The sequence below is a fragment of the Enhydra lutris genome, unplaced genomic scaffold (assembly GCF_002288905.1).
Source record: "Enhydra lutris kenyoni isolate GAN:26980312 unplaced genomic scaffold, ASM228890v2 scaffoldscaffold12, whole genome shotgun sequence".
Taxonomy (NCBI): Eukaryota; Metazoa; Chordata; class Mammalia; order Carnivora; family Mustelidae; genus Enhydra; species Enhydra lutris.
The window spans coordinates 52,419,057-52,445,309 of NW_019154096.1; the positions used below are offsets into that span (position 1 = coordinate 52,419,057).

The window sequence follows — 26,253 nt, forward strand, 5'->3', positions numbered from 1 at the left end:
CATGACCGGAACCGAAATGAAGACTCAAACACTTAACTGACTGAGCCACACAGGCGCCCCTACATGGTTAATTTTACTAGATTTCCTAGTGTTAGACCATTCCTGTGTTACTGATTATCTTCATTTGGTGGTAGTATAGTATTTTTAATGTGATACTAGACTGTTAGTAGACTTTCGCACTGATATTTTTAAGACTGGTAGCTATTTCTCTTTTGTAGTATTTTGGTCAGGCTTGGCACCTTTTCCTCCCCTTCTATTCTTTAGAACTGTTTAAATGTAACACCCAACCCCTTAATCACTACAAAAAATTGACTACATCTTCAGTGCGCATGTAGATGTTTTGGTAAATGCAAAGTGCTCTAAGAATATTAACTGTTAGAAGCTCCAATATCCCAAATGTTGTGCTATGTGATGTCCTCGAAGAGAATTTGGGTTAAAGAAGGTTGATGCTTGGACTGATTACCTTAGAGCTACAATCACATTTTCTATCTCTTCTTCCTTTTTAAAATCCATCATGATAAAGATATCACGAGATCCTCATTACTGGAAATCATTGCCCCCTTTATACATCCTCTATGAGAGTGGGACGGGGCCTTGGAACCCTAGATCAGCCTCCCCCAGTTTAGGAAGACAAAAATGCACCCCAACAATCACCATGCAGAAATCATTATGCAAACTGCATAAAAATATGTTGCTGAACCCACTGAAGAGCCCCGTGAAGATGTAAACAAGTTCAGAGATGTTAGGTAACTTCCCATGGTTACAAATTAAGTCCTCACACAGATACTCTACCCTAATTTCTAGGTCTTTCTTTTTTCCCCACTATTCACTTTCCTGCATTTCACATTCATCCTTTTTTTCTTTTGTGCAACAAAACTGACACTGACCAACTCATATGGGCCAGGCATGAGCAACAGATACCAGCCCAAGAAAGAGCAGAATCACAGTCCCTGCCCCTAGAGAGCTGAACATTTGTGAAGAAAGACATCAAACAGGTAAAGTGACGTGTGTGAAATGTTCTAAGGCAGAAATGTGAAGTGCTGACCTCAGCCAACAGTTTAGTGTGACCTGTCTGAAGAAGTGAAGACTTATCAGGAGTTAGCAAAGGAAAGTTGGAGTTACAAGGGGAAAAAAATTAGCCAGGTTGACAGAGCACTATATTTAAAGGGACACAGAAAAGGAACATTCAAGGACTCAGGCTAGAGAGGTCTGTGGGGGCCAGATCACAAACAGCCTTCTATTGCACACATCTGGGACTTATCACCAAGCAACCAGAGATCACAACTTCTAATTCACAAAATTCCTCTTCCACGGCAATAGGCAGAAATCACTTAGCTCTAAATCACTTCATTTTAATACCCACCCAGACCTACTGGATAATTGGTTTGAATGAGTTAAATTTCCCTGGTCTGCAGCAGCAAACATAGAATACTATGGGGTTGGAGCCCACAGGAACCCAAGTAAAGGGCTCCTGTCCTCGAAACTCCCAATTACCAAGCCCCACTGCCCAACATCATTGTGGAATTATTTCCCAGAAAGGAAAGGTTGAGAGGTGTGTAGACGAGGTCCAGCCCTGGCTCTTGGACTAACATTTGAATTGGTGACAGTAGTTACATCATACCACTGCCAGTTATAATTTGTACCATTTGTCCTTCCTCTGCCTTAGTATAACTGCCCCACCTCCTCCCTTCTTAGACAGCCTCCGAAGGGCACGATGCTCCAGCCTCCCTCTTTCCTCTTCTGCTGCTGACCACATCCTGCCAAGAATCAGAACATTCCTAGTTAAATTCTGTGTCAGGAAGAGTGGAAACCCTGCTTTCAAAATTCTTATAGCTGGGAAGCAGTATTCTGAGAAGAGTATAAGAAACACCTCTACAGTTGAGTTAAACTAGTGAATAAACTGGCTACCTAGCCAAAATGGGCAAGAGAGCCTTAGGAATATGTTTGAGACAACAGAAAATAATGGGAGACATAAGGAAAAAATACAAATCACTGATAGTAAAATAATTTTATTTGGTTTCTTTTTTTTTGTTTGTTTAAAAAGGTAGCAATTCACATATAAATTTAGACTTCAAGATTACAGTGTATATTTGCCAAAAGGAACATCCCTGCAGGAGGGATAGACTTAGAGCCTGAGCGAGCACTGGGAAACACACTCCATGGAGAGTTTAAGTGGAAGTAGTTTCTTTACAACTTTGTAACACTAGTTCCCTGTTCCTCAACTCTGCCACCAGGGGGCTTGTAAGAAAACCCCCATCTATCACTTTGGGGCAACAGCTTTCAGCTCATGGGAATAGGAAACATCTCTAGGAATGAAAGCACAAAGGTCAATGACCCAAATTTCCCACAACAATCATTATCTATCTGCAGCAACAATACATGACAGGTGAAGAGTTTATTCTTATAGTTCAAAGGTTCTTTAAAGGAGGGCTAGAGAACACAAGATCCATTCATAAAGAGAGTGCATATAATAAGCAAAAATAAAAAAGGATTCTCTCCATTATTACAAATGCCTCTCTAGTATAAGGCCCAGGGAAAAGACCCACTCAAATTTGGGATTCCTTCCCCATAGAAAGTGTTTGGCACAACCCGCAAGCTGTCATGAGACTGACAGGACTGACAGCGGAAAGATTTCTGGAAAGTGGTCCCAAGACTTCTGTCTGGCTTAACCATAGTATACATGAAAGGTGTCTTAATAAGCTGCACAAATTCAGGCCTAACTATGGGGCACACTGTTTCAGGAAAGCTAATCCGAGGGGAAAAAAGGCCCAGATGAGATAGGTCTCCCATAGCCACAGGCTTACTCACAACTCAGTCTGTCACCCTCTCGTGGGAGATTAAATCCCCTGGCTGCCCAGTAAGTCAGTGGAATCCTGACTTCCTAGGAAGGGTGAAAGCTGGAGAACTTTGATTTCAGCATCTCGGGGCGGGGGGGGGAACAAAACAAAGATGACCAAAGATGCTAAGTTACTCTGTTCCATACTATGTAGGCTCCAGAAGAACAATATTGAGGAGAATCAGTGTGCTAGTAACCATGACAGCCCTAGGACATGGCCTTCAGGCAGAGGTACTGGGGCAAATAAATGTACCCCAAATCCAGTTTTAAAAATGAAAACTTCCTGCAGTTATGACACAATACTGTGCAGTGAACAGCTGGGAATTATATGCTGCCCTTAGTTCTGGTTAAAGCCCTGCCCTGCTCTTGGCCAGCCAGAGCGGAGAGGTGACATATAAGGAGTTGTCTGTGGCTAAAAACCAGGCACCTTAGTTATGAATGGCCTGGGGCAGTAATGCAGTCATCATCCAATGGAGGGGAATGCAGGGCCCCAGAGCTTTGGTTCAAAGCAAAGGTTTCATCTCACCCAGAACTTCAAGCCAAGCTCTCTCTATCTCCGAGGCTACTAATGCAATAACTGGTTATTAGGAATCCCTGGTTGGGTGGCAAGGTACATATATCCCAGCAGGCTAACTCAACTATAGGAAAATAAAAAGGTGCAAATAGTATCAAGTAAATTGTTGCTCAAGTGGAAGATCATTTCCTGGAGAACTTCAGCGGACTAGATGCTAATCACATGGATGAACGCTGGGACTGAACCCCACAGAGAGAGCCTGGGCCCCAGGTGTGATCGGTCTTCTTCACACTTACCGCATCCGGGCCATCTTCTCAGGCCTCCTATGTCTTGAATGGCTGAGCGCACGTTTCCCCGGGGACCAATGTAAACATTATTCAATAGATCTCAGCTTAGAAAAACACAGCTTGTTATATACTTAATGTCTAACATTCCAGTGCAGGCAGTATCTTAGCATCAGACTTTCCCTCATTCATGAGTATCAGTTCAGAAAGGAACACACACAGGATACTTGATAAAATTGTGGCTGAAAAGACATCCAGGTGCCAGACAACTGGCTCTATCCTGCAATCGGCTGATAAACCAGGGCTACCACAGGAGAGGCAGAACAGACGGAGCACAGGTTCTCTGTGAATCTGAAGTGTTGTATAACCATTGTTCCCACTTAACCCCTTGGGCCACATTCTGATATGGGAGTACATTTCCACCCCTTGCATCAACCTGTGCTCTCCTTGTTTTGGATGGGGCTCTCTCCAGGGGGTTCAAGAGCCTCCTTAGAGAGGAGAGAACTTTTTCTTCCAGTCCTAACATCTGAATATTTCGAAGCACAAGAGGAGTCCATGAACATGCTAGGGATGTTGCTGCCAAAGTAGATCTTACTGTTAGAAGCAATGGCCTGGTACCTTTTGAGCTCCAGATACTCCGGGGTCAATTTGTGCTGTGTGGGGGCAAACAAGAGCAAAGGAATCAGGACACTTTGGTCCAATAGTTGTTTCTCTCTTTCCTTACACGCATTTTCCCCACTGCTCTCCTGCATCACTACTCAACTCTGACTCATCGCCCGTGACCTTCTCTCAACTTTAACGTGTGGCTCTCACATTCACAGCTGTATTTTAGACTTAAAGTTCCTTAAACAAGCTCCTGTCCTAATACAGGAAGAAGCTGTTCATTTTTAATAAAAAAAAAAAAAGGATGGAGGAGGTGGGTTTTGGGAACAATGATAACTACTAATATTTCTATAGTGACTTAAAGCCTATAAAATGTTTTTGTATCTACTTTCTAATTTCATCTAGCTGAGTTCAACCTGGAATCAGCCTGGAATCTCTGCAGGTTCTCTTAAGTGGTAAACAGGTCAACAGATGAGAGTGGCAGAGCTTCAAAGGGGCTGGGCTCAGAACCTTATAATCAACCATCCATGATTCTGCTTTTCTTGACCACAATCTAAAAGTGGAAAAAGACCTCAAGAAATTACCTGGTCTGGCCTCATGCCCCTACTTAGAAGCTGGTTGTTAAAACTGACTGTGATGAACATGTTTGTCAATCAAACAGATCTTTCTCCCTATCACAGTTTTTAGTTTTTTAAATTTAAATCATGGTGCCATGATACATCCAACCAAAATCTCTCTGGGCTTAATCTAAACTTATTCCTAATATTCCCTGGAATATACTTTCCCCAAAGCCTATGGGAACCTTTCCTAGTAATCCTTTCCACATCTCAAATCCCCTGCCTATCCTCTAGACCCTTCATAGAACCCCCAACACCTTCCACTCCCTGGGTCTACACTCTCTCTGCTGAAATACTCATCAAATCCGGTCACAGCATAACCAAAGTACTTTCTAATGCCTTACTACTACAGGTCATTATCTGATAGCATTTTTCAAAATGGCATAAAACTGCTGTCCCTTTCAGCATAAGGCTAATCTCAGTGACAAAGTCTCGATACTTGTGTGCTTAGCCAGCTTCTCCTATGACAGATCTGAATTGCTAGTTTTATATACAAGTTTCTCACCTTGTCTCCATCTTGACCAAATTCCATTGTTTTGATAAAGTTGTTTCTCCTCCGATATGTTAAATTTACTTCTAAATTTATACCAGATTTCAAAGTATTGACAACTTCCATTCTATAAATCTATCATGTCTTATCATTTCATCTGAAACCACAGTATGTTATTCCTTTCTAAACTGAAAGAATTTAAGACCTGTCTATGCTTTCAATCTTGACTCTAATCCTTTAAACCACACCAAACACAATGGACCTCCTCCTCAACTCTTTCAATATTCTGATCTATTCTGCAATTAAAAACTTTATAAACTTTGGTCATATTCTTCCCTTCTCAGAATACCACAGGGCTTCTAGCTGCCTCTTCCTAATTCCTGCTAAGTAGGTCTACGTTCTCTAAACCTAGATTAACCCAAGTCCTTTTACAAAAACTGTTCACCTGTATCACACTCCTTTCTCAAATTATCACACATCAAGTTCCTCACAACTAGATTATTTTTAAGTCCAGTAAACAAGCAGTACTCAGGGGCATTTGAAAACGTATGTTGCAGGGAGTACTACTGATGCTTAGCAGGCAAGGGTCAGGGATGCAAAATAGCCCGTAATACCTAAGACAGTCTTCAACAATGAAAAAGTATCGCATCTCAAAATGCCAGGGAAGCTGCTGATGAGAAACACCACACTCAATAAGCTTAGCATTTATACAAAAAAGCTACCTTACCTGAAAAGCAACTCTAAATGGACTTTACTCTTCTCCTGTTACTCCTGTCATTCCATGAGAGGACCCTCACCTTTCATGGTTACTGAGCCCTGATACGGCAGTATGGATGGATGATTTATGGTATTTGACCTGTGTTTACATATCTGCCTGTCTTTGTCCTAGCTCCCCACTTTTACAAGGAACTATACAAAGTTCTCTCCCCAATGAGTGTGCAATATGTCTTGATAAATGATTGGCTGTTTTTAGAGAGTGTGATGGTAACTACCCTTCCTTGACACTGGACAGATCACCTCTATCACAATATAGTCTTCCCTCTCCCAAACCCCAGCCCCAAGGAAAAGCAAAATCCCAAATACTCTATTATTAGGAGAGGCAGAGAGCCAGTCACCTTATTTGAGGTGGCATATTTGTGTGCAGCATAATACTCAGCATCTGCCTTCGCCTTCTCTCGGGCCAGGAATGCAGCATCTAGCAAGCAAAATAGAATCAGGGTGTTTAAAACAAAGGAAAGTTGTAATCCATTTCCTCAGCTGGGTTGGAGTTCAGATTTTATGTTAAGTAGGGGTCTCTTTCTCTACTGCCTAATATTTTGATCACTTTATTTTTTTAAAGATTTTATTAAGTAATTTCTACACCCAGTATGGGGCTCGAACTTACAACCCCAAAATCAAGTCACATGCTCCACTGACTAGCCAGCCAGGTACTCCTTGATCACGTAAAGGCATTTATCAACAGCAACAGTTTTCAAATCCCACTCCCCTGACACGCTCTTCTCAAAGCGGAATACTCTTGTCAACGTCAAAGAACTCTCAGCTCATCAGAGCCTACTTCATTTTGTTCCTTCTTTCCTCTACCCTCATCACTCAAAAAGCCTCACATCCTACCCAGGCTCTAGGCTTCAAGTAAAATAATGAAGTCCAGATACGAAAGCTCTGCTCTATTTATTGCACCGTCCCCACCCCCTCCAAATTTGATCCAGAATCAGTTAATGCAGAATGACAGGAAGTAGTAGTATATAAGAAAAGAGGTTGAATGTCTGGTCTTCAAGACTGAGCTCAGAACATCAACATCTCACTATAGGAAATCAAGGAGTTTGAGAGCCTCTGTGAAAACTGGGGCTTATTTTTTCCTTAATTTTTTTGTTATTTTTGTTGTTGTTGTTGTTGCTAGGTAGAAAAGAAACTGGTAGTGGTGGGGTTTCTTATCTTATATGTTCTTTACAACTGGTTATAAGTAATTCTCATACTTTGCCTGAGAACAAAGTGGTAGCTAATAAGCCACAACTTAAGGACAAAAAATGAAAGGATGAGTTACCTAGAGTCACAAACCAAACCAAGAGCTGAACATGTATTAGTAATTTTTTATAAAAATTTGTCTAGGGTATAAGGGCAGCCACATCCTCCAGACCAGATTATTCTCTCTGGCCCTCCCGCCTACCACAATCAAGAGCCCAATCTCTGAGGCAGAGAAGTAGTTTGGGATAGTCAGAGCCTCTTTTTTCCCTGATGTACCTTCAATTTCAGAAATGCGCTTTTCAGTTTCTTTTTCCATCACCTTCTGCTGAAACCGAATTTTTGCCACCTGTGCAATCTTCTCTGCTTCTAAAATTATATACAAAAGAAGACACATTCAAAAATATTTCTCTAGTTCCAGAAATACTTAGAATAAGCAGCACATTGTCTTAACATTTATACAATTTTTATGGGCTGTTTCATTAAGTTTTATCCCCCCAGACTACAAACTACTAAACAGAAGAAAGGGAATTTATTTCCTATTTCACTGTTCTGTTGACAGAGCTAGTTTTGTGGGAAAGGGGAGTACAAAAGGTTTCATTCCTTCATGGTATACACAGCAACAGTCCACAAGCTAATGGGAAAAATGATACTTCATCAAAGTACTCAGAACAAAAAAAGAGCAACATAAATGCAATGCAACACAGAACAATCTTATAAAATGGCAGGAGAAAGAAAGAACAAGGAAAATAAGTTAAACCAAGAAAGGCCTTCTGGAAGAATTCCTAAAGAAAATAATGGACATGACCTAGGAGGTCATGGCAGAAGGCATGAAGAAAAGAAGAAAGTCACAATGAAAAGGTGATTATGGAGGCAGCTGACAAGGGAAGACAACAAATAATTAGAATAGAAAGAAGGCTAGATGACTCCCATCTTCAGCAATGGGCTAAAGAATTTTAATATACTCAGGATCAACTTGATTGATGGTTAAGTTACCATCAGGGAAATGACAAAATGAAAATAATATCAGAGAAGTATAATTCTGACTGCTGCTGAACATGAAAGAGAAAGCAGTCTAATTCATCTGACACTGTGAAAATAAGTGTTGGGGATGAACAAGTTAGCTGCAGCAGGAAAAAACCAAACATCCTCAAGTAAACTAGAGGCCTAACCAAAGGATCCAGGACCAGGGAGGAAAGATTCTAAATACACTTTCAATTCAATCACTGCAATTCTTAAAGAATAATTCTCAATTCTCCTTTTCAGCCAGAGGGTTAGTATTTTAACACATCTTATCTCTGGCCCTTGGGGGAAGTGCATAGCAGGAAAAAAATTTCCAAGTGGCTTCCTATTTCCAGAAGATCCAGTATCCTTTAGCCACAACTCCAGCACATACTTCCCTATTTCCTCATTAGCTTAAAATCAACCTGTATCACACCACCCTCCAAACAGACTACAATGTTCAACTGGACTAGAAACATACTTATAAGCAGAAACTCAAGATAAAACTTGAATTAACAAGTAAGGCATCTGGAGCCTACAGCTAGGACCCAGAGAATGGTGTAGCTAGGACCCAGAGAATGGTGTCTCAACACAGAGAAACTGTTGCAGTTATCCCATCTAACACTGCTCTCTCACATGCAGAGATAAATCAGTAAAGAGCATGAGCAGACTTAACAGTTCTAGAAAAATGGTGGAGTAGGCTTAGAAAACCCTTTAGGTAACAACACTTTTAAGTCCTAGACAAAATATAACAATCTTTTTTTTTAAATGCATGGTTAAGATCACAAGAAAGGAGGAGAGATCCTTAAGAAACATAAACAAAGGGAGAGCTGAGAGCCAGTAGAGTGGTGGCCTTGGTGGTGGTTATTAGACAAGTGAGGGAGAGGGACTATTGGACTATTGCTCATGCAGGGTCAGGAGATGAGGCCTTGAGATGTTAGAAATGGGGCTCCTTTATAAAATCGAGACCACTAGAGGGCTTCAACTCCAGAGAGGCTAAAACTCTACCCACCAGCCCAGTGATAAGTACACTTTCTCTACCTAGACACATCACAGTGAAATTGAAACACCCAAAGGCATAGAGAAAAATGGTAAAAGTAAAAAGAAGAGGAACCCAAACAAAAATGAAATACTACTGCCACAGTGACAAAGAAAAGTAAGTTTCATTAGGCTTAGAACTACAGGCTAGATTACCATTTAAGAATGAAACAAAACCATTTCAGACCAAAGAAGAATGATTAAGTAACTACTCTTTAGCCTTCACTGAAAAAAACAAATAACAACAACAAACTAGCAGAAAAAAAAATGAATTGCCAAAAACAATGGAGAGGGAAAAGTTAAGTAACACCTATAAATCAAAATAGATATTTACTGTTAAGAATTGATGATAATGACAATAGTTAACAGGGGAATAAAAAGAACATAAAACCAGAATATGAGCCAACAATATGTAAAACTGAAAACAGTGGTAAGAATTAAGGCATTCTAGTTTTATTTAAGAGGACAGAAAAAATGATTAGCTTTAGACTCTGTCAAATCAGGTATGCTTATTAACATTTTACAAGTATGACTAGTTATACATTCTAGAAACAGAATACAAATCTACTAATCAAGTAAAAGGAAGAAAAGAATAAAGAAAATCCAATCAATTCAATACCAATCAAAAAAGAGAGAAAAAAGCAGCAGAGGAAAAAAAAATGCGTGGTAAATAGCACAAAATTAAATGATACAAAACAAATCCAAATATAGCAGTAACCACAATAAATATAAAAAGACTAAACTCACCAGTTAAAAGACAGAGTCTCACATTGGATAAGATAACAAAATCCAGCTATATGCTGTTTACAAGAGACACACCTAAAACATAATGACACAGAAAAGTTGAAAGTAAAAGGATGGGAAAAGATACATCAAGAAAATAACTAACCAAGAGAAATCTGGCATAGCTTTAATATTAGACAAAATAGATCTTAAGCCAAAAAGTGTGTCTGGAATAATGAGGGTTATTACATAATAGGACCAATTCTCCAGGGAGATGTAACAATCCTGAATCTCTTAATGACAGAGCCCTAAAATATATAAAGAAAAAAAATTACAAGTCAACAAATCCACAGTCATAGTGGGATACTTTAATTTTAACACACCTCCCTCAGTAACTGACAGTTCAAGAAGGCAAAAATTAGAATACAGAAGATGTGAACAACACAATTTATAAGCCTGACCCTAATGGATAGATATAGAGAACACTGTATCCAACAAATAAAGAGAACACATTCAATCTTCTCAAGCACACACAGAACATTTACCAAAAAAGTACCATGTATTGACAGGCCACAAAGCAAATTTCAAAAAATATTTCAGAATCCATATAACAGATCATATTTTCTGACTATCATGCAATATTAGAAATCAATGGTAAAGTGGGAGCCTCCTGAAAACCCATCCAATAAAAACCTGAAAAAATACTTTTAAAACTTCCTAAGTGAAAGGAGAAATCATAATGGAAATGTTTTTTAAAAACTAAAACTGAACACCAATAAACTATATTTCAAAACCTGTGAGATGTACCCAAGGCAGAACTTAGAAGAAAATTTATCATCTTACATGTTTCCATCAGAAAAGACTGAAAACTAAAGAATTTAAGTAACTCAAGAAGATAGAAAAGAACCAATGAGAAAACTCCAAAAAGACAGGAGAGAATAATAAAGTAAGTGTAAATAATGTAATAAAAAAGTAAGTGATAATAGAATCAATGAAATAAAAATGCAGTTCTGTGAAAAGAAGAATGAAGTGTAACAGAACTCTGGCAAAACTGATCCAGGAAAAGAGAAGGCACAAAATAATACTAGGAATGAAAAGGGGGCATTCATATTTGGTAGAGGGTTTTAAAAATCAGCAGAAAATTCTGCAAATTTATGCTCCCAAATCTGAAGTTTCAGATGACAATTTGCTAGAAAAATATACTGCCCAAACTTAAAGAAACAAATACCTGAAACTGACCTATAGTTAGTACAGAAATTACTAGGCTAAATTGGCAGGCTAAATGCTACAACAAAAAACAAACAAGCAGACAAAAAAGCACAAACCCCAAGAGACCAAGATGGTTTTTACAAGTGAGTTCCACCAAACCTACAAAGAGATAACATATTTTATATAAAATGTTCCAGAACACAGAAAAAGAAGAAATGCTCTCTAACTCATTTTGAGGCTAGTGTAACCATGAAAAAACTGACAGTAAGCTGAAATTTATGAAATACAAGTAAAAAATGAAAATAAATAAAAGTAAAGAATTTAAAGACATTATCAGCAAAACATAAAGAGAAGTGTATTGGGTGACTCTCCTACATCATGATCAAGTGGGTCTGTCCCAGAAAGGCAAAATAATTCAGTAACAGAGAATATATTAATATAATTCACCACACTAACGGCTTCAAAAAGAAAAATTATATGGTCCTCTCAACAGATATAGAAAAATTTCTCAAAGTTTTAATAGCCATTCATGATAAAAACTCTCAGCAAGCAAGAAACAGGAAGAAACTTCATTAACCCAATAAAAATTATTTAGAGCAAACATCACTGGGAATATTTAAAGTTAGGAACAAGACAAGACTACTTGTTGCCATCCTTCTTTTCAACACTGCACTGTAAATCATAGCTTAAACCAGTAAGTTAAGAAGAATACAAAGATGTGGCACTACAAAGAAAAAATCAGAACTGTCCTGAAGACAATTTGACTGCTCACATGGGAAACTGAAGAGATTTTCAGCGAGACTGCTAAACAAATAAAAAAAATTAACAGCGTACCTCCACAAAAGCAAAAACCGGTTAGAAAATGTGCCTTCAAAAAAGAGCCTATTTGGTACACCTGGGTAGCTCAGTCAGTTGAGCATTTCACTCTTGGTTTTGGCTCAGCTTGGCTCAGGTCATGATCTTGTGATCTCTTGATCTCAGGGTCCTGGGGTTGAGCCCTGTTTGGGGATCTGCCTGTCCCTCTTCTTCCCTCTCTGCCCCTCTTCCTCCCTCTCTGCCCCTTGCTCTGCATTCGCATGCACACTTTCTCACTTTATCCTCCTCTGGAATAAATGAGTAAAATCTAAAAAAAAAAAAAAACAACCCCTATTTATAATAGTAAAAAACTCGAGGAATAAACAGGAATAAAACTCTAAGAAAGAACGCGCCAGAAATTTAAGAAGAAAATTATAACATCTTTTTGAAAGACCTTTCTCATAAATGGAGAGATATAAACAGATTTATAAGATTCAGTATCATAAATATTGTAATCCTCTCATATTGACATGTACAGGTAATGGAATTCTAATCAAAACCTCAGCACAGCATTTTACAGAACGTGAGGTCGTTCTAAAATTTATATGGAGGAATAAAAAGCCTCTGATAGTCCAGGACAATTTTAGGAATAATTAGGAATTGTTAAAAGGAATAATTAAGGAGAAACTTGCTCTCCCAGATAGTAAGACTTAACATAAAAAGTGACAGTAAGTGAAACAAGGTAATTCTGGAGAAGGACAGAGCAAGAAATTAAAACAAAACAGAGACCCTAGCAACAGAACAAATTATATACAGTATCTTGTTATAAGACAGATGTGGCATTAGAAATAAATAGAGGAAATAATGAACTTTTCAATAGTCTAAAATAATTGGCTTGCTATATGGAAAAAATAAACTGAATTCCAGTGTCAAACTAAACCCTAATATAATTTATAAAATTATACTATAAATTTATAAATTCCAGATGGATTCAATATCTAAATACAATGCAAACTGTAAAACTTTTAGAATAAAACTATTACTTTGGGGATGGGAAAGAATTCTTTAATGGGATAGGAAAAGCACAAATCAGAATGGAAAAGTCTGAAGAATATGAGTACATGAAATTTAAATATATAAGAATGTCAAAGACATCATAAAGTTCAAAGACAGGCCACAAAGTGAGAGAAGATATTTGCAATGCATAGATCTGGAAAAGGATTAATATCCAGAAGATATAAAGAACTACCAATCAGCTCAAAAAAACTAATCAGACAATGGGCTAACAGTTTAACAGACAACTCACATACAAAAAAAGAGAAACCTGAATGACCAATAAACAATATTCAACTTTCCTAGTAATCAGAGAAATACAAACTGAAATTATATGATATGTTTTCCACCATCACACTGACATAAATTTTAAAAGGTCTAATGACTCTAAGAATTGAGGAGGATATGCAGAAATGGGAATTCAATAAGGCAAACAAAGGAATGAATGGGAATTCAAACCCTGCTGAAAAGAAGGTAAAATGGTAGAATCACTTTGCAGAGCAATCTGGCAATACTGAATGTTATAAATTTGAAGATGTATGTACTCTGTGACCCAGCAATTCTACTTCGAGACATGTATTCCAGAGCAATGCTTCTCAAACTACCTATGGGAAAGCAACCTTCCCTCTTATTTGTATTTCAGCCTGTTGGGAAGCAGTATTTTATTTATTAGAATAAAAATTAATTATTAGGAAAACTATTAAAAACAAAAACACAGGCTCCAGTTTTTATTATTAGACTCAACAGACATAAAATGTGCAATACTGTTAAGAACTTCTAAGCACTCATTCTCAATTCTGAAGTCACCTCATTATGGATCAGAAACAAAAAGCTGGTGATACAGGGCACTGACCGACACTACATGTTGAGTAGCACTACCACAGAAAACTCTGAATGTGTGCACGAAAAGATATGGCTACTGCAGCACTGTTCATAATAAGGAAAAACTAGAAACTACCTAACTCTTCAACATTAATCTATTAGAATGAACGGAGGTTCACTCTCAGAATGAATGCACAGCAGTTAAAAATTAACTACATCTACATATATCAATATGAATAAAACTCAAACAATGTTGGTAAAATAAAGGCAAGTTGTGAAATAAAAGAGTTTGATATGTTTATGGTTTAAGACAATTCTATGAGTTGTTTATTGTTATATATTTACAGTTACAGATATTGTTATATATTTACAGTATAAAAATATGGACAGAAAGATCTGTATAAAAATTTTAAAATAGAACCTAATTAGAGAAGGGAAGTCAAGAAATAGGACCAGGTAAGGGTACACAGGAGGCTTCAAATGGATAAATTTATTCTTAAAAAAAATATGATCTGAAAGGATGTGGCAAATATTAAGCCTTCATTTTACTATTCTCTGTGCATTCCTGCATACTTGAAATTGTTAATGAAATACTTCTTAAACTTCCAGCATCCCAAAGAACAAACAACTGAGAGTCCAAGAGTGCAGTCTAATATATAGTATCCTGGAGTTAGAGAAGTTTCACTGTGATTCAAAATAAGCTGTAAGCAATCCTGCCCTTCTGTTGGAGAGGACAACATCTATCCATCCACATAAAACTCAGTGCTTGTCAACAGCAAGGATGCATATTATAATCCTGAGCTTTGGCCAAAAAACTTTCCTATTTTTAAACTATAGGAACAAAACTCTACTCCACAGAGGCTAGTGTTGCCCAAAAACCCTACCCACTTTCCTTGTCCTCGAAAAAGCAGTAGCAGCCAAAGACATGGTAGAGAGCCAAAGCACTTCATTAAGTACTGACACCATCTAGTTTTAAAGGCTGTGGGATATCTGAATATACAAAAGAGTTTCTAGAATTCTCCACTATGTATGATGCAATCTTATTTGATCCCATCAATATCCAGTGTCAGAATGACAAAGAACAGGACAAACTCATAAAACACAGACTTAAGACATCCATTTCAGAAAGAAATCCAAGTACCTATAACAGCCTTTTTCCTCTCTGTCTCAGCTTCTTTCTCCACAACCTTTTGTTTCTGTGCCGCTATAAGAAGTTTTGTCTTTTCAGCCTCCCTGTGAATCAAAATATTATTAAAAATTAGAAATGATGTGAAGTCACAGCCAATAAATCTGACTCTATAGTGGGTCAAAGAACCATTTGCAACACGAACTTTCTGATCCATTAAGGTGCTTAGAGAGGTGTTGCCCCATTTTACTTATAATAAATCTGAAGCCGAAAGGTTAAATGATTTGCCCGAAGTCACCCAGATACAGGAATCAATTTATACATTTGAATTTTAGTCTGACCTCTTCCTCTAATTGTATCATGGAAAGGCCTGTGATCTGCAAGTACCCAGAGTATATAAATGCTTCCTCTGTTGTTAGGCCTCCAGCTTGCCCATACAGTACCTCTGGGCCAATCAGCAAAATGCAACACCCTCTGGGCAGATGCAGTCCCTCAGGTCCATAGGCTGATAAATAGAATGGAGCTAGATTTCAGCCCCTCCTTAGGCTTACGCAGCTACCCTATTTATAATTAGATATTAGTTACTAAGTGGTGAACTGGGGCTCAATGTAAGAAGAATTTTCTAAGAATCTGAGCTTTCTAATAATGGAAATGGCTGGCCCATCATTAAGCATGTACAAGTGGTGACCAGGTGACCACAGAGCAGAAAAAGTATAAAAAAAGATTACTATTATGTGGGCGGTTAGACCTCAAGGTGGCTTTTAAATGTGGGATTGTAATAGTCTATAAAATTAGGAAAGATCCAGATTTATCTGAAAAGTAACTCCAACAGTTCCCCCAAAACATTTCCCCCCAAAGAGCTCCCTTTTCCTCCTGTCAAACTGATAAACACATAAAATGGCATTCTTGATACTAGGAGTTATCTGAGGGCAGAGAACATATAGTCTTCATGTTTCCATCACTAGAAGCTATCATACTGAAAACCTAAGACATCCTGAGCCTTCAGTCAAAAAAATTTTTAGGGCACCTGGGTGGCTCAGTCATTAAGTGTCTGCCTTTGGCTCAGGTAGTGATCCCAGGGTCCTCGGATCAAGTCCCGCCTGGGATCAAGTTGAGTCCTACATAGAGCTCTTTGCTCAGAAGAGGGGTCTGCTTCTCCCTCTCTCTCTGCCCTTCCCTCTGCCCATGCCTGCTCTCTCTCGCATGCTCTGTCAAATAAATAAATTTTAAAAGATCTAAAAAAAAATTTTTTTTTTTTTTTTTTATACCAATGGATCAGATCCATGATCTATCCAGCCTGGCAGTCTGTGCTTTATAGCTTTAAAAGAGGGAGTTCCTTTTCTACTAATGAAAAGGGAAAATAAAATTCTACATAACAGAAGATAGAGACTTGGAAACAGTAAGGACTCAGCAGTAAATCACCCCAGGAAGAAGAATTACTATTTCTTGAACCCTCTATACTTAGAGTTGTATTCCTGACTTTTGCGAAGTTATTTTTCCAGCATTTCATTATTTTTCCTCTTAAAATACTAGCCAAATTTCCTAAAGACTTTTGTTTCTTCTTTTCAGTACCTGTCATACAAAAATAATACTGCCATTTCAACCACAGTAGGTATTTCCCTAACACGAATATTCAGAACACTAAGAAATTAATTTCATATCAAGCAAATAACTTCTTATTCCCACTCAGCCCTGGACCCAAAAAAGAGAAGACTACCGGTAGCCAATTTAGGCAAAGCTTCCCAGAAGCAAATTATAAAGATCTAGGTGTACGTTTAGAGACACAATCACATATAATGGAAAACCAAACTTTGTAATGATAAGGTGTCTATTCTTACTATGGGCACTCTCTTCAACCTTACCAGCTAGGACTCTTTCCTAAATTCGTATTTAATTCAAGATATTCATGTCCAAATTATAACTCCTTAGCCTTTCAACAATAGTTCTAGAGCAAATTGCATCCTTTGCCACTAATGCTGCTCCTGAAATGTTCATGTATAAAGAAGAAAAAACTAAGAATACTCTAGTGAATTAAGACACAAGAATAGATAATATTATCAGAATTAAAGTATGGGAAATAGATATACACCCCACCACAGAGTGTAATATCTCACATATAAGTTTTCTCTACACTGGTATATTAATATTAGGCAGCCCTCAATAAATGTTTTGGGATCCCAAGCATATTACTCACATTAACTCAAAATTTCTTCTTATGGCTTCTGGGATTTTGGGTTTTGTAACACGCACAGCCTAAAAAATAAAAGTGAAAAGCCACAGTATATTTGAAAAATAAATCTTCAAACTACATCTTCTACAGAAAAGCTCCTCAAATGAAACTAATAAAACAATTAAGACATAACTGCCTACTAACATGTGTGGAGATTCCACTAGAAAATCTATTCTTCAGGCCATCACACCAAGAATCAAAGATAACATGGCTTCCTGTTTCCTTAAAAGATGTCTGCCTATGGGGGTGGGGGGAGATATCACTCTATCCACTACAGAAACAAACTCCTTTAGGGAAAAGGTTCTTCCTTAAAAGACCTCTACAAAGCTTTTCAGTTAGATACTTTCATTTCCTTTTCAAGTCTGCAAACCAAAGAAACAGAAGGAAGATAAAATTACAAGATTTAAATTGTGAAGGAGGAAACAGTAAAAACAAAAATAAAAACAAAAATAAATAAAAATAGAACAAAGTTCAGGTCAGTATATGCAACTTAATACAGTGAACAATAAATGTATTTACTATTTCCTAAACCTGCAATCACTCAGTACCAACTATAGATAAAGAGTCCAAAGTTGAAGGAAAACAAATACCAGTTAACAGCTTATGTTCTTTCTTCCTACAATCTCACTTAGAACAAAGTCTACTTGTCTTTGTAGATACCCTTTACTAGACACTGTGTTTCCCCAACCATCCTGTACTTTGACATTAATTAAGATTATTTACTTGGGAAGTACAGCCTTTTGAAGGCTGAGTTTTCTACATCAGGCAACTCTCTAAGTTTCTGATTAACTAGTTAAACATCACTCACCCCCACCCCATACTGCAAACACACACAAAATACTGCTGATCTGAAGAAAGTTTTAATTTCTCTTCGAAAATTGGCTAAACCTTTAAGCAACAAAGCCTTTAAGCACATAACCTTCTTTTTATTTAAATTCAATTAACATAAAGTATATTATTAGTTTCAGAGGCAGAGTTTAGCAATTCATTAGTCTTAAATAATACACAGTGCTCATGACATCACGCAATCACCCCAGCCTCCAGCCCCCTCCTCTTCAGCAACCCTCAGTTTGTTTAAGAATCTCTTATGGTTTGTCTCCCTCTCTGGTTTCGTCTTGCTTTATTTTTCCTTCCCTGCTCATGTTCTTTCTCAAGCCCATAACCTTCTTTTAAAAAGGCTTTTGAAAGAAGACTTTCAAGCAACACAGACTTCCCTACATGAAAGAGTAGAGTAAAATCTGTAAAGAATTTGAGAACTATCATAACCAAATACAAGGAGTAGTGAAATGGAATAAGAAGCTAGGGACTGTAGTGAAAAACTCATTATATGCTGAAATTGAGGCATGTGAGGACATAAGGACAACTCATGGAGATAGCTAGAAGACAAATAAAAATTTATAACCAGCATTTGTGAGATTCCAGATTTCACTATGTGACTATCAGAAATGCAGATGATTTCTAATATGTATTAATATGATTCAGAAGGAAGCACTGTCAATTTTTCATTTAATTAAGAGAATAGCTACATACCCTTCTAGTCTTATTTTTTATTTATTTTTTAAAGATTTTATTTTTTTGACAGAGAGAGACACAGCGAGAGAGGGAACACAAGCAGGGGGAGTGGGAGAGGGAGAAGCAGGCTCCCCACTGAACAAGGAGCCTGATGCGGGGCTCGATCCCAGGACCCTGGGATCATGACCTGAGCCAACGGCAGACACTTAACGACTGAGCCACCCAGGCACCCTTCTAGTCTTATTTTTTAAAAAGCATAAAACGTAACTGTTTTCTGAAGACATCTTGCTGTATGAGGCTGAAGAACATACTACATGCTTGCCAATCTTGGGAATCTCGGAATTCCCAAGTATGTGTAAAATAAGCACCTACTGTAACAGATAATGTAAGTTACATTATAACAGATTCAAAAAATAAAATGACAAGGTGCCTGGGTGGCTAAACGGCTGCCTTCAGCTCAGGTCATGATCTCAGAGTCCTGGGACTGAGCCCCACATCAGGCTCCCTACTCAGCAGGGAGCCTGCTTCTCCCTCTGCCTCTGCCCCCTGGTCATGCTCTTTCAAATAAATAAAATCTTAAAAAAATAAATAAATAAATGACAACATATCCAAAAACAATGGCCAAAATACACACACACAGGAGTGAAAAATGAATGTACTTGAAAGTGACTGCTGGCTTATAAACATATATTTTAAGTGGAAACCCAACATATAGTCACTCTCTTTAACAACATAGGGAAAAAACATCAAGGATGTATACTTTCACCACTCAATTTTGACACAGTAGTTGTTCAAGAAAAATGGAGTATAAATACAAAGAGCAAAATTAAAATACTGATTATTACAGAGAATGTTTATTCAACAAGTATTAATTGGGTGCCTCTGTGCCAAGCGCTGTTTGTTCTAGGCACTAAGGATACAGCAGTGAACAAGGCAAGACTGCTCTCATGGAATTGAAAATTTTAAAGGGAGAAAACACAACAGATAACAAAAAGCAAATAATGAATAAGAAACTTTCAGATAGTTATGAATGTTAGGTGAAGAATTTAAAGAAGGTGATTTGGATACTGGGAAATGGTTGTAGAGGGGAAAAATCAAGACTTTTTACTTTGGCATAATTATATAAATAAAAAATCTAAGGAAATTCATAAAGTTGCAAAAAGCAAGATAAATTAGCTCTAAAAGATCTATTGTATAACACTGCACCTACAGTCAATATTAATGCATTGTGCACCTAAAAATTTAAGAGGATAGATTTCATGTTAAATGTTTATACCACATATACAACAACAACAAATCCAAGGAAATTAACCAAAAAAATTTATTAGAAACAGCAAACTCAGCAAACCAGTAGTTACACAATAAAATTTACCAAGAATCATTTGCAATCCTCAATGATTATACAAAAAAACACTACATTTAATAGCATTAAAACTCAGTAAATCCATGAGTATTAATTTAATTTGAGATATGATTTTCTCACCTGGTCAAAAATTCTAAAGAAACAAATATGATATGATTAAGTAAAGCCATAAACATGTTCCCAATTTTAAACTTATGTGCCAGTTTAGGAACCTGACAGAGCTTGAAAATATCAATAATGAAAACTCAGCTGGAAGAATAAGCTCGCAGAAATATCAAAGGCCACTATTTTTAGAAAGATAATACATATTACCAGATTTTAAAAATGAATAAAAAGTTGATTATCACAAACATATAGTAATGTGTTAAAGAAGAAAGGCTGACAAATAGACTGGAAATTCTAAAAATGCATTCCAGTTCCTAAGAAACTTTTATGGCAAGACTAAAGCAAGCAAAACAATGGAGATCTTGATCTACCAGTTTAAAAACATGAAGTGATACTTTTTTCATTCGGTAATTCTTTTTATAAAAACAACATAAAATTATAACTAAATTAAAAGATCCTCCTCACTGCTATGCAGAAAATGATGTGGATAAAGGTAAAAGTCAAACAGGGACAATGTTGTAGGAGACAACTGTTTGAAGTCCAGGCAAGAGATGGTAGCTTGGCTTAGGAAGATAGCAGTAAAGATAGAAGAACACAGTTTTACATGGATTTTGGTGGTAAAATCAGCAGGGTATGGGGTCTGATTAGATGTTAAGGGTGAGAGGGTTGTTAGAGATGCCTCCCATATATCTAGATTTGTCAGAGGGAAGGAGGGGTCATTTACTAACAAGAAGGAAAAAATAAGAGAAGATTTGATGGGAAAAGACTAAGGGCTCAATAACTAATGAAGGAATAGGAAACAGATGAACAAAGTCCAAAAAAACTGTACTATATAATGGGATTTAGCATACACTAGAAATGGCATTTCAGATAAGGGAGATGGGGACATAAATTATTCTGTAATTCTTGTTACTACCAAGTTGGGGAAATGGGGAATTAGAGCCCTATCTCACAACTGACATCAAAATGGATTTCAGATGAATTAAAGATTCAAATCTAAAAAACACAACTATAAAGGGGTGCCTTGGTGGCACAGTCAGTTTAACATCCAACTCTTGGTTTCGGCTCAGGTCATGATCTCAGGGTCATGAGATCAAGCCCCAGGTTGGGCTCCACTCTCAGCATGCTCTGCTTAAGTTTCTTTCTCTCCTTCCCCCCACCATCCACCGCCATACCCACGTGCTCTTTCTCACTCTCTCTTTAAAATAAATAAAACAGAGAAAAAATGTTGTAATTTGAAAGTAGCTTAAAAAAAAAAAAGTAGCTTAAAACATGCCAACACTACAAAACACCACAAAGAAAAAAATACTAAAATTTCTACATAAGTTTAAAACTTCAGAATTGCCAGGAGGAAAAAGATATTAAGTAGTAAAGAAAAAAGTAGGAAAAAATACTTCCCATCCATTTTAGAGTTGTAATAATTAACATATTAAAAATAGGTTATTTATTTAAAAACAGCTTACTTAAATGAGAAAAAGATAAATTATTAAAAAATGAACAAACACAACAAACAATTCACAAATGAAATACAAATGGCCATTAAATATCCTAGGGCATTTAACTTCAATAATTAATACAAAATACCAAATTGATTTCTCTCATAGGATTAAGAGAGTCAGAACGCATCTATAAATTATCTGGGTACAATCACAAAATCAAATGTGTAGGAAACTACCTCACCAACACTGCCGATGAGAGAATAAGATGTTAAAATTTTTCTGAAAGGCCACATTTGGCAATATTTACCAAAAAGCCTCCAAACAGGGCATATACTTTGATTCCTCAATCCTACATTTAAGAATGTATTTTAAGGAAAGGATTTAAAAAGATGTACATATAAGCTTGTCATTGCAACATGTGTCGTAACAGTGAAAACTGGAAGCCGTAGATTAAATAAAAAACATTAAAAGTGATAATGTAGTGAATCTATATTTTTGACTTGAAAAGATGCTTATATATACTGTTAGTGAAAAAAGCAGCTATGGTACAATCCCACTTTAATTTAACATTATTTATACCTATAAACAAACACCTGTTCCTCTAGATTAAGAAGAGCCTGGAAAGATACAACAAACTCTTATCTCTGCATGGTACAATTACGGGTGAATTTCATCTTCTTATTCATCTTTTTCCCAATATCTAATTTGTAAAAAAACATACAGAACACACGTGTATATAAAAATATTCAGAATATACAAAATACTACTACAAATCAGTAAAAAAAGGCAAAACAACACAACAGAAAAGTGAGGAAAGAATATGAATAGGCAGTTGACAAAGTACAAAATGGCCGAAAAAAAAAAACCCACCAAAAAAATCCCCAAGATGCTCAACCCCATTAATAACCAAAGAAATGCAAATCAAAGAGAGATATAACATCATTCCATATGGCAAAAATCAGCATGTCTCATTGGTCAACTGCTGGAGAGGTTTATGGAGAAACCAGTACTCACATAAATTGCTGATAAAACTATAGATTTGTGCAGAGTTTTGAAAGATAATTTGTACATACAAGGAGATGTGCCAAAAAATTCCTACCCTATTGTTAACAGCAAAAAATTGGAAACAACAGAGAAATGATTATGTAAAATAAGGCAAAGGATTCCAGGCAGCTGTTAAGAATGAGCTACATCTCCCAAGTAACAACATGAGCAGAATCTAAAAATCTGTGACATTCACACTTATTATCTTTAACATAGAAAAGCAACTCCCACCACAACTGAATGGACAACCAGGTGGATTTTACAAAATTTGCACTGGACTTTTCAAATGACCCCTTAACTTTGGCAGCTTCCCCTCAGGCACCAGTCAGAGATGATGGCATGGCATGAGTAAGGACAGGGAAAACCCTCACCATCTCCAGTCTTGTTATGAGATCACACGTGGTCACTTACAGCGAATGCACATTCTCAACAGTGCAACACTTGAGACTCATGACACCAAAGTTTTTCTCTTTAGCTGCAGTAACCATTACCACAGCTGATCTCCTACAAACTCTAAGAAAGGGTACTAGAGAAGCCATATTACCACTTCTCAGGTAATCCAGACCTATAGCCATAGATACCTTTTAAATGTTACTATGACCACTGTAAGATCTGCATTTCATATTGACACCCAATATAAACATCTACACCACACTTAGAGAAAACAAGTTTTACAGAACAATACTTAAATTTAATACATGTCATGTGTTCTGATTTCTTTTCTTACTCAATTTTATTTAAAATGCTGTCATGATCTACTAAAACTGATTTTAGAATTACTCATGGATTTCAACCCAATCTGTAAAAACACTGACCCAAAAAAGCCGGCCTACAACCCCTCACCATTCTATCTCCCAATGCCGCTGCCACCGCCACCACCATCACCACCACCAAACTTATCTGCCACCTTCCTTTTATTCAGGCCATTCTACCCATCTGAAACACCTGCCTTACTTCTTCCCCACCATATAAATCCTGCTAATTCTTCCAGACCCACCTAAAATCCCAACTCCATTATAGTTGTTTCCAGGCAGACTCCCTTGAAATGTTCTTGAATTCTAAAGACTTACAGCAATAATCATCCCACCAGTTCATCTGGCAATTAATCATATGTGACATCTGTTTTGCTAGAATTATTGTTCAAATCTTATACTTGAAATCCTTGTTCATAATCTTACTGAGTCTAAAGCCTTACTCTTACACTGATTAATAACCATTACTGTATCTTAATAATGCCTCACAATTAGCAGTGAATGGATTTCATTTCCTTGTAAAAGCCTCAGCTTAATCAGCAGAAAATGCCATCCAGGGCAAGCTACAGAGTATTTTATTTTGGCAGAGACCTAAAGTCAAATTGAGAAAGCTATTCTATGAAATCCCATAGCATTTCAATTAAATAACTGCTGAATAAATAATGTCCAATGAAAGAACAATTCAATTCAAAGTTCTCAAAATTCCTAGAGAATTTCCCTAGGAAAAGGGCTTACCTGTATGGTGAGGCCTGGGGCCATGATGTTTAAATCTTTCTGGAGAGCTTGCTTCAGGTTTTCATCTATTTGATCTGTTTTTGAGGCCAAGAACAACATCTCTTATGATACTAAAAAAATTTTTTTTTCATTATATTAATACTGAAAAAAACCCAATCATTATTAGACCTAAAGTTTCTACGGTACTGCTCTATAGAGCTTAAACCACTTCACGTATATATGTGTATATATATACATACATATATGTATATATATACATACATACATATATGTATATATATACATACATACATATATGTATATATATACATACATACATAGAGCCCGATGCGGGACTCGATCCCAGGACCCTGAGATCATGACCTGAGCCGAAGGCAGCGGCTTAACCCACTGAGCCACCCAGGTGCCCCAAAGCCATTTTCTATACAAACAAGACATCATGTGATTGCTCCTAAATTCTATTAACATGATGCTTTTTTATTTGTATTTTTTAGAGAGAGAGGGAGAGAGCTCGAGCACGTGTGAGCAAGGGCAAGGAGTGGCAGCGGGAGAGGGAGAACAAGAATCTTAAGCAGGCTCCATGCCCAGTGCAGAGCCCAAGAGTGGGCTCTTACAACCCTGAGATCATGACCGGAACCGAAATGAAGACTCAAACACTTAACTGACTGAGCCACACAGGCGCCCCTACATGGTTAATTTTACTAGATTTCCTAGTGTTAGACCATTCCTGTGTTACTGATTATCTTCATTTGGTGGTAGTATAGTATTTTTAATGTGATACTAGACTGTTAGTAGACTTTCGCACTGATATTTTTAAGACTGGTAGCTATTTCTCTTTTGTAGTATTTTGGTCAGGCTTGGCACCTTTTCCTCCCCTTCTATTCTTTAGAACTGTTTAAATGTAACACCCAACCCCTTAATCACTACAAAAAATTGACTACATCTTCAGTGCGCATGTAGATGTTTTGGTAAATGCAAAGTGCTCTAAGAATATTAACTGTTAGAAGCTCCAATATCCCAAATGTTGTGCTATGTGATGTCCTCGAAGAGAATTTGGGTTAAAGAAGGTTGATGCTTGGACTGATTACCTTAGAGCTACAATCACATTTTCTATCTCTTCTTCCTTTTTAAAATCCATCATGATAAAGATATCACGAGATCCTCATTACTGGAAATCATTGCCCCCTTTATACATCCTCTATGAGAGTGGGACGGGGCCTTGGAACCCTAGATCAGCCTCCCCCAGTTTAGGAAGACAAAAATGCACCCCAACAATCACCATGCAGAAATCATTATGCAAACTGCATAAAAATATGTTGCTGAACCCACTGAAGAGCCCCGTGAAGATGTAAACAAGTTCAGAGATGTTAGGTAACTTCCCATGGTTACAAATTAAGTCCTCACACAGATACTCTACCCTAATTTCTAGGTCTTTCTTTTTTCCCCACTATTCACTTTCCTGCATTTCACATTCATCCTTTTTTTCTTTTGTGCAACAAAACTGACACTGACCAACTCATATGGGCCAGGCATGAGCAACAGATACCAGCCCAAGAAAGAGCAGAATCACAGTCCCTGCCCCTAGAGAGCTGAACATTTGTGAAGAAAGACATCAAACAGGTAAAGTGACGTGTGTGAAATGTTCTAAGGCAGAAATGTGAAGTGCTGACCTCAGCCAACAGTTTAGTGTGACCTGTCTGAAGAAGTGAAGACTTATCAGGAGTTAGCAAAGGAAAGTTGGAGTTACAAGGGGAAAAAAATTAGCCAGGTTGACAGAGCACTATATTTAAAGGGACACAGAAAAGGAACATTCAAGGACTCAGGCTAGAGAGGTCTGTGGGGGCCAGATCACAAACAGCCTTCTATTGCACACATCTGGGACTTATCACCAAGCAACCAGAGATCACAACTTCTAATTCACAAAATTCCTCTTCCACGGCAATAGGCAGAAATCACTTAGCTCTAAATCACTTCATTTTAATACCCACCCAGACCTACTGGA

General features: G+C 37.3%; 1 protein-coding gene across 1 annotated transcript; it reads right to left on the reverse strand.

Annotated features, from left to right (window-relative positions):
- Window positions 1-1,999: 1,999 nt before the first annotated feature.
- Window positions 2,000-24,320, reverse strand: LOC111144890 (erlin-1-like). Its single transcript, XM_022499474.1, has 6 exons — window positions 24,252-24,320; window positions 17,266-17,324; window positions 15,087-15,178; window positions 7,583-7,672; window positions 6,460-6,539; window positions 2,000-4,287 (listed from the first exon to the last, which is right to left on the reverse strand). Exons 1-6 carry the CDS (start codon window positions 24,273-24,275, stop codon window positions 4,066-4,068), a joined length of 567 nt encoding a protein of 188 aa, XP_022355182.1. The 5' UTR covers window positions 24,276-24,320; the 3' UTR covers window positions 2,000-4,065.
- Window positions 24,321-26,253: the final 1,933 nt, after the last annotated feature.

Excerpts from the sequence above, each read along its gene's own strand:
- LOC111144890 (XM_022499474.1), bottom strand. The coding sequence starts at position 24,275 with ATGGCCCCAGGCCTCACCATACAG. Across the intron at positions 15,179-17,265 it reads AGAAGAAATTTTGAGTTAAT|GGAGGCTGAAAAGACAAAAC; the intron begins GTGAGTAATATG and ends TTTGATTCACAG. Across the intron at positions 4,288-6,459 it reads AATATGCCACCTCAAATAAG|CACAAATTGACCCCGGAGTA; the intron begins GTGACTGGCTCT and ends GCCCCCACACAG.